Here is a 13,118-nt window from a genome sequence, read left to right as displayed (position 1 = left end):
GGCGAAGGGGGGCGCCACTGTTTATTTTTCAGAAAACGGTCATAAAGTTTGCAGAATTCTGCAAAAAATCAATATTTGACGAAATTCACCTATATTATGACGTCACAAATACGTCACTAATGACGCTATTGGTAAAAATCTTTTTAGCTGCGAAATTATTGGACATTTTAGCATATGTTTTCATTAAATTTTCACCAGTTTCGTAGTGAATGAATTTCAGACTTTTAGGGCCAAATTGTGAGTTAGTGAACCAACTCCTTTCACAAATCAAACTCGGAAACAGATTTTGTTGCGTATTTAATATTTGAAAATTTTTATATATGTAATAAAAATTTAAATTGTGGGAAATTGTTGTGTACACTTCATGACTCTTCATAATTTGTCCGCTTAGGACAAAGATATGTCCTAAGATGATCGTAGGACATGTCCTAGTACTAAGAGCGCTTCGATAAACAGGCCGCTGAATCTAATTCTCATTTTAATCATACTGATAATAAATTTTCATGTACATAATGTCCATATTAACAGATGTTTTTCGACAATTTAATTTTTTTTTTTAAATTTACGTAATTGTCCACCTGCTATACAATGTAGGGTCCCAAAATGACTAATTCCTACAATTCACATCTGTCAGTTTTAATGATGAGGACAATTGCATGTAACGCTTTGTATTATTTTAAACATCTCGAAAGATATATTTAATTGATTTTTGTAACAGATAATGTAGTTATTTTCGTATACAGCTGTCATTACATAAATCGAATAATCAGCATGCATTCATTAGATATAAGAAGATGTGGTATGAGTGCCAATGAGACAACTCTCCATCCAAGTCACAATTTGTAAAAGTAAACCATTATAGGTCAAAGTACGGCCTTCAACACGGAGCCTTGGCTCACACCGAACAGCAAGCTATAAAGGGCCCCAAAAATGACTAGTGTAAAACCATTCAAACAGGAAAACCAACGGTCTAATCTATATAAAAAACGAGAAACGAGAAACACTGATGAACCACATCAACAAACGACAACCACTGAACATCAGGTTCCTGACTTAGGACAGGTGCAAACAAATGCAGCGGGTTTGAACGTTTAGTCTGGCGCCAACCTTCACTCTAAATGTATACATTAAATTGTTTTTCAACGCTCCAACATTTTCAGTGTCTTTGAGAACAGGTTATGCAATTATATATTCTTTTGAACTTTTTCTTGTTTTTAAAATTAGCAAACATGTAAAGTGGATATATCCCTGTTTTAAATGAATTATTTGCTTGTCAAGAAATTCTTCTTTTTATATCAAAGTTGAAAGTGTTGTGCGCCTAAAAACAAAATTCACATTGAGACAATATGTGCTAAAAGCGTTGACGAAAAGAAAATGTAAATATTACAGAAAAAGGTGTTGCATTGTTAGTCTCATCGATTACCGATCGTTATGTTGAGCATGAAATTGATTCTGATAGGACTATTGATGTTAGAATGCATCTGCCTGATGATGTGACTATTTTCTTCTTCTGTGTATACTTACCTGCTTCTTCTCTCCCCACTGAATTGCTTAAAGAATAAGTAGATTTACTGCACGAACTGTATAAAGCCAAAAATGGTATTGTAATTTGTGCTGGTAATTTTAATGCTATAGTTCAAGGACCACGTGTCAGTGTCAGTTCTGTTCCAGACGATCGAAGCAAACTTTTGCTAAGAGTTTTAGATGAAAATACTTTGTTTCTAATTTATTACACAGACTTTTTGTAAAGGACCTATACACACTTTTCAGGGCTACGAAAATGGCCCTTGCTCTACAAGTAAAAAACTATCTATTTTCTTAATTGCTGGTGATTTTTGGTACTGATATAGAACTATTCCATATTGTTCCAATTTGCTAATTGTATTGAATTTAGTGGTTTGTTCTGACTAAATACGTGTAAATTTTATTATATATCTCTGTTAAATCTTTGGATATGACGATCCCGCGAAATACACGTGGATGTATACAATACTTGTAAAATTGAAAAACGTGCAGTACGGTCATATTTTGTAGTTTTTAGTTTAAATACAGTCTAAAAAGTGGGAGGTCTATACAACAATTTCCCATAATTTATTTTTTGACGTTCTATTACATATGTAAACTTTGTCAAATTACAAATACTCAACCAAATGCACAATATTTTATGACACTATCAAATGGAAACTGCCATATTTGTAAAAATAACAACAATATAGAAACCCTGCAACACTTGTTTTTAGTCGTTGAACATCAAAGTTAATTTTAAACAAGCTTCAAGAAATACTTGAATATGGTCGGGTTGTTGTCTCTTTGACACATTCCCCATTTCCATTCTCAATTTTAATTTAATTTAATTTTATTATCCAATCAAACATAGGAATAGATCATCCTTTTGTTGAAAAGGACATGCTGTTAGGAATAAACACAGGAATATTCAAATATGACATTTTTCGAGACACAATTATTACATATTCTAAATGGACTCGATGGTAAATTAGGATAAAATACTACACAACGCCTATAGCACCACAAGATATTTATAATATCTGTAAATATAACCTAAACAAGAATGTGTCCATAGTACACGAATTCCCCTCTCGCACTATCATTTTCTACGTTCAGTGGACCGTGAAACTCTAATTTGGCATTAAATTTAGAAAGATCATATCATAGGGAACATGTGTGCTCAGTTTCAAGTTGATTGGACTTCAACTTCATCAAAAACTACCTTGACCAAAACCTTTAACCTTACTTGACCAAAAACTTTAACCAGACACGGGACAGACGGACGAACGAACGGACGAACGAACGGATGCACAGACTAGAACACATAATTCCCCCACTACTATCGTAGGCGGGGCATAAAAATAATCTAAAAGATGTTCTTCAATTAAAAGGCAATGACATCATCGATATGACAAAAAATTAAATCAATGATAATGAAAATTTAGACAAAAAAATAATATTAACTTTAAACGAAGTTATTTTATTTTACAGTTTAGTGTATAAGACTATACACATTATTAATAGAATTGAAAAGGATGCTTCTAACATATATTTTTGAAACTAATTGTAAATCCAAGGTAAAAAGGGGACTACATTTTTAGCCTACTATTACCCCTAAATAGATGGTTCATTTTGTAAACAGGAACCCTTAGCTTGTTACATGGACGACTAAGGTAATTGTATAAGAAAATATTTAGGAATAAAACGTTTTTGTGTGTTGAAAAAAGAAAATAAAAATGTTTAAGGTTTTGCCTTTTAAAGTTTTGTAAAAACGATACAATTCTAAACTGATTTTCTAAGATACTGATCGTAATAGTGAACCATTTTGACAAACAGTTTTATTTTTCCAAATTAAAAACTAGATCATCTGTTGACCTTGAACTCGATATACAGAATAACAGCTGTGGATAAGTTTACACGGATCGTATTTTAGTTAATGTTAAAGCCGGCTCGAGAGCTCCTGTTTCAACGTTATCTGTATGTTTATATAAAAATCATACCGCCATCTTGGATTGTACAATAGCAGTACACAATCGGTCCAGTTCTTTGCCTAAATTTTTAAATTTGCAGACAGATTTGCAATAAATGAGTAAGACTGATTATTTGTAAAAAGAAAAATAGGTGATTCATTGCATTATCCAAAATGTTTAAACAAAATCAAATATTTATGTTTTTAGAATCAATTTTTCAACTTGGCAATTTAAGGGGAGATAACTCTTATAGTAAAATTTGTATACTGGAATGATAGTGAAATTTTCATTTTTTACTTGTAGCAAGAAAACAAATTCGGTTACACCATGTTTTCTTTTTATTTTCTTAAAGCATATAATAAAACCTATCTTCTCATAATTTATTTCAAAATTCTATCTCATAGATTTCTTATTATTCACAAAAATATGTTTTTCCATGAACAATCTATACAAATTTGGGCGATTTTGCACGACGTGTAGCTTGAAAAATAGCACGGTGACCCATACTTTTTATTATATTTTTGAAAAAAACCTTGAAAATCTTCATTTCGGCAAAGTATAAAAAATTTCTTTCGGAGGAAATATGTACCGATGATCCACCTTAAATAAAGATTACTTACTTACTTACTTACTAACACTTAAATTGATTGATTATAGTTTGTTTATCGCCCGGTTTCAAATATTTCATGCATATTCATGACGAGAACAAATAACAATCAATGGAATATGTAGGTTGTGCAAGGCTAGAAATTAGGACTGTTACTGGTAAATGGGTCGTGATGGATAGGGACTTTCGGAACCCTCAAATAGTTGTAGCAACAGTTCTTTAACGTGTATTACAGTCACCCTTCAAAAAGCATCAGATTTAACGTTCCTTTTCCAACCGGACGTGGCTGCGTATTTGTATATCCCGCACAGCATAACGGACGCCCCACTTTAGCAAGGGTTTTACTGCCTGACAGTTTCAGGCTGGGTTGACCATATTTCTATACCCCAGTGAAAATTTTGTGAAATGAATGTGAAGTCGAAAACTTTAATGGCAAAATAAACATTATTATTGTTTCTGTGTTCAAAATTACGACTTCACAGCTAGGTAAAGCAATAAAACAATTTTATTTCATTTAAAAAAAACATGAAAAAACCTAACAAGTTCGTTGAAAAATATTTTGTCGTTTTTACACATTCTATCTAATTTGATTCATAATACATAATATAAAATAATGTCTCTATCCTTATATAAACAAAACAATTTCTTTAATCATCTGAAAATAACAATAGAATATGAAAGCAGACGGAATGATAGTTAAATGTTGAAATTCAAGAAAATTAATGATTTACACATTGTATACCAAGGAGTTATGGCATTACTACTAATGAGATAAATACCCCCCCCCCCCCTTTTTAAGACCAAAAAACAAGGATTCAAATAACTATTGGTCACGCATGTAACGGCCTTCAACAATGAACAATACCCATACGCCCGTAATAACTAAATGATTATAAAACTAATATACTTTCAGCTGATATGTTGTTTAATTTCTCATCTAAGATTTTGATAAGTCTTTTATTATTGTATTCTTATAAATTTTCTTTAATCTATTAGGAAAATACCAATTGATTTTCTGGGGGGAAGGAGGATTTTGGAAATAAATATCTTGACCTGGTAATAACTGGGGTTTTTTTTTTTTTTTGTTGCCAAAAACAGTATTTAAATGAATATTATACATCAAAATGCAGGAAATAATTTTGTACAAATTTGGAAATAAATTTTCGCGAGAAATAACTCAGCCATCCTAGCAACGAGTATTCAAATGAGTATTCCTCTTTAAAAATATCCTCATATACAAAATCAAATGGTCGTCCCCTTATATCTTAATTAAATTATTAAAAAGAAGAGAAACTATTTCAGTGCGATTCTAATACTCCACGCCTATCCCGATGGATAGATATGCACATGAAAATTGAATGGCCTAGAAAAGTACTTTATCGGTACTTCGAATGACATAAATTCGACTCACTTCGAAAAATTACGATGAAGGGTAACGGAATTTGTCGAGGTTTACCGATTGTCACAACCACGTCTTCTTTCCACCCTTCACTTTTTTCCCGTTTAAGAAACCTTTTTAAAAAGTTTCTTTATTGGAATACTTGAACTGCAGACAACAGAAGTAAAACTACAAGTAAAACAACACTAAAAGACAAAATAAAATCAAAATGTCTAAAATAATCACGTGACTCCGCATTTAAAACCTGAACAATGACACTGACAACTACTAACGCAAACGATTAGTGCGGAGCACATCTGATCATAATTTGTTTCCTTATTTATAATTCATATTTGCAGATAGTTGTCGGTTCCTTATATGGATTTCATGTTCTATGAATGATGCCTGTAGTATCTGGAACTACCTTAACCACACAATAATCCATTTAACAAACAGCAGCACACGACACAGATGTATCAGGATTGCTTCTAAACTATGTGATCATTAACAGACTATGTGTCCCCCTGGATCTGATCATCAACAGACACGTTCCGAAATTAATTTCTCGTATCTGGTACCCTGTTACATTACAAAAGTTAATTACATGGAGAAACCTACAAAGACATTTCTAGTTTATTTGGACAGGTGATGTTAAATTTGACTAGACATATAAATAGTCTAGTCAACTCACAAAAATTTTGGTTCAAAAAGAGAACACAATTGTTATAGAAAATGAGTAAAAACGTATTTAAGTGAAGTTTTATAGATATATACATATTCGTTTTATAATTTAATTTTAAACTTTAACAATAGAAATACTTCTTATACTTTTCTCAGTCTCAGAATGACTGAAATGGACATGAACAGATCTAAATCTTCAGTTGGATATTATTAGCTTGCTTTTATTACCCTAGTTTTAATGGCATCGTTATCTCTGTATGCTATAAACAGTGGTCAGTTCAACAGATTCAGGGGAAACAAAATTATTGAACGCAATATTGTGAAATCTTATACTGTAGGAAATACTGAAACTGGAAGAATAATTGATGCGGACCATTAAAATGCCACAAATGGTGTGAATCAATCCAAACTAAAAGTGTCAAAGTTGAAATGCTTTGGACATGAATTTGAAATTATTCTTAATCAGAACAAACTCTGTGAGAAATCGCATGATATAGACATGCTCATTTTAATACCAAGTTCCCAAAAACAGTTTAATGAGAGACAAGCCATAAGAAAATCATGGGGATCCGAATGTAACCGAAACGACATGGCAATAAAGTGCTTATTTGTGATCGGAAATCATCGGTTATTTTCGGATGGAACTCGTGATTCTACGAGGGATTCCGGTTTGCAAGAAGAAAGTACATTATATAAAGATATTGTGCAAATTGACTATATCGACTCATATGGAAATTTATCATACAAAACTGTGTTCAGTATATCATGGGCCGTGAGATATTGCTCGTCAGCTAAGAACGTTATGAAGACAGACACCGACATGTATGTAAATACATATCTACTCCCCTTTCTCACAAAAAAAGCGCCAACTAAGTTAATAGGTGGATATTGCTAGGGTCCTTCCACCCCACACAAAGATAGAAATTCTAAATGGTACGTGTCGTTTAAAGGCTATAAGGAGAACAAATTTCCTCCAATGTGTTCAGGAACTGGATATATTATAAGTATGGACTTAGTCCTGACTATTTTACAGACGTCTAAGTATATTCCATTCCTTCATCTAGAGGACGTGTACATTGCAAGGTGCTTGAAAAAAATGCGTGTTACACCAACCTATTTACTTGGTTTTAACAATATGAAACCAGGCTTCAATCCATGTTCTTATAAGAATGATATCATTACATCACATGATGTAAAGCCAAAAGAACTGGATATTTATTGGAATCAGATTAAATCGTTTAGTGTTTCGGTAATACCAGAAAATGTATACAAACCACGCCCATTGCTGAGAGTTCATTGATAATCAGACTCTACTAAGCATGTGTAGAGTAGTTAATTTCATGGTCATGTTTACAACTTATTCAAAAATTGATTCAGACTATTTCGACATGAAATTACTATTTATTAGAGGAGGGAAACCTATGTATTTTAACCAACCATTACCTTAACAATAAGAAACATTTTATTGGTGTAAAATCGAATGATATGATTGTCATCAAACCAAACATGCACCTAGTAAACATAGGGTTGAGCGCTCACAAACATGTTTAACTTCGCCTCATTCTTTATATGCCTGTCCCAAGTCAGGAGCCTGTAGTTCAGTGGTTGTCGTTGGTTCATGTCTGTCATATTTGTTTTTCGTAAATTGTTTTGTTATAAATTAGGCTGTTAGTTTTCTCAATTGAATTGTTTCATATTTTTCATGTCGGGGCCTTTTATCGCCCTCAAACTATACGGTATGGGGTTTTCTCATTGTTGAAGGCCGTGCGGTTGCTTATAATTGCTTACATCCATTTCATTTGAACTTTGGTGGATAATTGTCTCGTTGGCAATCATACCACATCTCCTTATTTTTATATACGTACAGATCTCAATAAGACCACACATGCACCGAGTAAACATAAAATACATGCAACGTACCCATCATGAACTAGTATAATATTACTTTACTTATCATTTTCATTTATCATTTTTATTTTTAAGTGCATGATTAAATCCTTTAACAATAATTTAAGCATTGTCATACTCATATCAAATATTTCCGTCATGTGTGTACATGGATACTTTTTCAGCTTAACTTTGGCAGGAAGTTCAGAATATTTTTCTTCCTTCAAGCAGAAATTTCTTTGTAAACTTTGTTATAAATAGTGCTTTAGAATATGTTTCTATTATATATATATAATTCTTTACCCTTTATTCCGTCAGAATGAAATCCACTAACTATATTATCTTCCAGTGTAAAATAATACTGCAAAATATTTCTTCCATTTGGAACAAATATTATAGAGAAACTTTCTTTTCCATAAAAGGAGTATCACAAACCCCGACCTCTTTTTGTCAACATTAATGAATGCGACTAATCACCGAACGTTAGCTTATGATGAGCAGCATGGCGAGTGCCACAAGTAGAGCAAGAACTGCTTCCCCTTTTAGGGTACTTCAGGTCAATCCTAGTTTGTTTATGATGAGCAGCATGGCGAGTGCCACAAGAAGAACAAGAACTGCTTTCCCGTTTAGGGTACTTCAGGTCAATCCTACTTTGTTTATGATGAGCAGCATGGCGAGTGCCACAAGAAGAGCAAGAACTGCTTTCCCGTTTAGGGTACTTCAGGTCAATCCTAGTTTGTTTATGATGAGCAGCATGGAGAGTGCCACAAAAAGAGCAATAACTGCTTTCTCTTTCAGGGTACTTCAGGTCAATCCTAGTTTGTTTATGATGAGCAGCATGGCGAGTGCCACAAGTAGAGCAAGGACTGCTTTTCCTTTCACGGCTCTTCAGGTCAATCCTAGTTTGTTAATGATGAGCAGCATGGCGAAGGCCACTGGTAGAGCAAGAACTGCTTTCCCTTTCAGGGTATTTCAGGTCAATCCTAGTTTGTTTATGATGAGCAGCATGGCGAGTGAAACAAATAGAGCAAGAACTGCTTTCCCTTTCAGGGTACTTCAGGTCAATCCTAGTTTGTTTATGATGAGCAGCATGGCGAGTGCCACAAGTAGAGCAAGAACTGCTTACCCTTTCAGGGTTCTTCAGGTCAATCCTAGTTTGTTTATGATGAGCAGCATGGCGAGTGCCACAAATAGAGCAAGAACTGCTTTCCCTTTCAGGTACTTCAGTCAGGTTAATCCTATTTTGTTTTACTGGGTTTCATCGTCTCAATCTTTAGTTTTCTGTGAAGTGTTTTGTGGACTTGTTTATCGTTTTTACTTTTTTCTTGATGACCCTGGTTTTGTCTGTTTTTATTTGCCGTTAAATTTGGATAAACACCATGGCATCTTCTTTTTTTCTTTTTACAAGTAAATATAAACTGGTTGTTTGTGTCGAAACTGTGGAGTCCATGATAATTTTTTTTCTCAAGTTTTACAATGTTTCTATTACTTGTCCAGGAGATGATATTTATTTCTCTGTCTTTCTCTTCTTACACATTTATTTCTCTTTAATTTATCTTTATCTGAAGAAAATTTAAAATAATCTTTAATGATTTTGTAACAAAATGTAATTAATCTATTGTTTCAAAGTATATTGTCAGTTGGATTTCAGTGGACGTCAAGCATTTAATGTGACATTTTTAGTATTTTGATATAGCACATATTTTTGGAAACCGTTAATTTAATATTTGTATTGGTATATTAAGCATGATTGTTTTGGTTGTAAATATATTATAATGCATTTAATGTAGAAAAATCATGTACAATTTATGTTTTGTTGGTTTTTGTGAACTATAGTATAACTTTATAACTTTTGTTGAACCGGGAGACCAATGAGCAATATTATAGAACCGTAAAAATGAATATGTAGCATAATGATTTCTTCTTCTATTTAATCATAATTTCAAATCGTTGATCAATAAAACACCCCTGTTTAATCATTATTACAATTCGCTGATCAATAAAACACCCCTGTTTAAGCATTATTAGAAATCGCTTATCAATAAAACACCCCTGTTTAATCATTATTACAAATTGCTGATCAATAAAACACCCCTGTTTAAGCATTATTATAAATCGTTGATCAATAAAACTCCCCTGTTTAAGCATTATTACAAATTGCTGATCAATAAAACACCCCTGAGTAAGCATTATCTCTAATCGTTGATCAATAAAACACCCCTGTTTTGCAATTTTAAAAATCGTTGATCAATAAAACATCCCTGATTAAGCATTATTACAAATTGCTGATCAATAAAACAACCCTGTTTAAGCATTATTACAAATATTTGGTTCTTTCAACACGTCTGTTTCAGCAATATTACAATTCAACATTATTTAAATTTTATGTTAAAGCTTTCGTCCTGAACATGCATGCAATAGTTGCCACTGGACGTTAAGCAAGCAACAATCAATCAATCAATGTTTAAGCATTAGTAAATATCCAATTTACATATATTTCATTTCGTTTGAAAATGGGTTTTTCCCGTTTGGTATTTGTATTAATTATATATAGATGGGAACTAGTGTAACTAGTTCTGAAACTAGTTCTGCAAGAGTATGTACTATTTATAAAGTTTGATGGTACGTGCACAAGGCACGAGAAAAGTTTTGGCGGTTTCTACGGGTGGGGTTTTATGGTACTATATAAAGTTTGGCATTTAAATGTATTAGTATCGAAGGTGCTCGCAGTTACGTCGAATCGTCACGAAGTTAGTCACATTAGTATATATACAGTGGCTGTTTATTACATGTATTTATATATGTTGGTTGTATAAAAGAAACCTGTATTATAAAGTTTAATAAAATAATGTATCGCAAGAGAAGATAATATGTTACTGCGAGCAACTAGACCTATTTCTGTGTTTGTTTTGTTTAAAACCTATTGAATTTGGAGTAGAAATAATTTAAATTCGGACGAGCAGGGCGAGGGAGAATTTAAACATCATTCTTGTTTATTCCATTTATACAAGATTTTTGTATCAGCATCATTATAAATTGTTATATATTTGTTAATATGTCTAGAAATATATGTTGAAAACAACGTATTTGACTTCATCGAATTGAATAATTCGCCTTAAAGTGTGTAATTGTTCAGCAAAAAATCGAGGTTCAGTGTCCACATTTATATCAAATCAACACACATCTAAGATCAGGGTTTGCGTCAATGAGACAGAAACCCAAATAAAAAAAAACGGAAGACTGTAGCTGGTAACAAGATTTCAACATTAATAAGGTGTCCATATAATATTCTTATCTGTAAATCGTCCAGAGTCTATTAAAGCTGTGAATAAATGAATCAGAAAACAATCATGGAAGATCAGGCATCAACACACAACATCCCCTAAATAACAAAAAACCAAAATAAACAAATTCTGCCAAATCATAAAATAAAAAAAAAACAACATAACACGACAGTTTAAGACTCTAACATACCGCTGGAACATCGACCGTCAGCTTGAAAAGGGTCTCGATGTCCGGATTTTTTTGCTGAAAATTCTAACGTAAAAATATTAGATTTTTAATTTATAGAAAATTTATTCGTAATTTGGTTTTTGGGTGTTTTTTTTTTTTTTGCCGTTGCTTTTCATTGTAAAAGACATTTGCTGTTAACTGTGTGCTAATTGGCTCATTGTTGAAGACCTTGTTGTAAAGTGTTAATTTATTGGTGAAATGTTGAAGACCTTGGTGTAAAGTGTGAGTTTATTGGTTCATTGTTGAAAACCTTGTTGTAAAGTGTGAGTTTATTAGTTCATTGTCGAGGAATTTGCTGTAAAGTGTAAGTTTAATGGTTCATTGTTGAAGGCCTTGCTGATCAGTGTGAGTTTATTGGTTCATTGTTGAAGACCTTGCTGTAAAGTGTGAGTTTATTGGTTCATTATTGAAGATCTTACTGTAAAGTGTGAGCGTATTGATTCATCGTTGAAGACCTGATTGTAAAGTGTGAGTTTATTAGTTCATTGTCGAGGACCTTGCTGTAAAGTATGAGCTTATTGGTTCATTGATGAAGTCCTTGCTGTAAAATATGAGTTTATTGGTTCATTATTGAAACCCTTTCTCGAAAGTGTGAGTTTATTGGTTCATTGTTGTAGACCTTGCTGTAAAGTGTGAGTTTATCGGTTCATTATTGAAGATATTACTGTAAAGTGTTAGTTTATTAGTTCATTGTCAACGACCTTGCTGTAAAGTGTGAGCGTATTGGTTCATTGTTTAAGGCCTTGCTGTAAAGTGTCAGTTTATTGGTTCGTTATGGAAGACCTTGCTGTAAAGTGTGAGCGTATTGGTTCATTATTGACGATCTTGCTGTAAAGTGTTAGCGTATTGGTTCATTGTTGAAGACCTTGCTGTAAAGTGTGAGTTTATTGGTTTATTATTGAAGATCTTACTGTAAAGTGTTAGTTTATTAGTTCATTGTCGACGACCTTGCTGTAAAGTGTGAGCGTATTGGTTCACTGTTTAAGGCCTTGCTGTAAAGTGTGAGTTTATTGGTTCATTATGGAAGACCTTGCTGTAAAGTGTGAGCGTATTGGTTCATTATTGACGATCTTGCTGTAAAGTGTTAGCGTATTGGTTCATTGTTGAAGACCTTGCTGTAAAGTGTGAGTTTATTGGTTTATTATTGAAGATCTTACTGTAAAGTGTTAGTTTATAAGTTCATTGTCGACGACCTTGCTGTAAAGTGTGAGCGTATTGGTTCATTGATAAAGACCTTGCTGTAAAGTGTGATTGTTGAAGACAGTGTCGTTAGTGTGAGTTTATTAGTTCAGTGTTAAAGATCTTGCTGTAAAATGTGAGTTTACTGATTCATTGTTGAAGATCTTACTGTAAAGTGTTAGTTTATTAGTTCATTGTCGACGACCTTGCTGTAAAGTGTGAGCGTATTGGTTCATTGTTTAAGGCCTTGCTGTAAAGTGCGAGTTTATTGGTTCATTATGGAAGACCTTGCTGTAAAGTGTGAGCGTATTGGCTCATTGATAAAGACCTTGCTGTAAAGTGTGATTGTTGAAGACAGTGTCGTTAGTGTGAGTTTATTGGTTCATTGTAGAAGACC

General features: G+C 33.0%; 1 protein-coding gene across 1 annotated transcript; it reads left to right on the top strand.

The window, feature by feature from the left end:
* Positions 1-6,731: 6,731 nt before the first annotated feature.
* LOC127714038 (beta-1,3-galactosyltransferase 1-like) lies at positions 6,732-7,442 on the top strand. The gene is made up of 2 exons (XM_052219985.1): positions 6,732-7,023; positions 7,060-7,442. The coding sequence occupies exons 1-2, from the start codon at positions 6,732-6,734 to the stop codon at positions 7,440-7,442; spliced, it is 675 nt and encodes a 224-aa protein (XP_052075945.1).
* Positions 7,443-13,118: the final 5,676 nt, after the last annotated feature.

This window comes from Mytilus californianus, unplaced genomic scaffold, assembly GCF_021869535.1.
Source record: "Mytilus californianus isolate M0D057914Y unplaced genomic scaffold, xbMytCali1.0.p SCAF_9, whole genome shotgun sequence".
Taxonomy (NCBI): domain Eukaryota; kingdom Metazoa; phylum Mollusca; class Bivalvia; order Mytilida; family Mytilidae; genus Mytilus; species Mytilus californianus.
The sequence above is the reverse complement of the archived record's forward strand: the minus strand, read 5'-3'. Positions and strand labels throughout refer to the sequence as shown.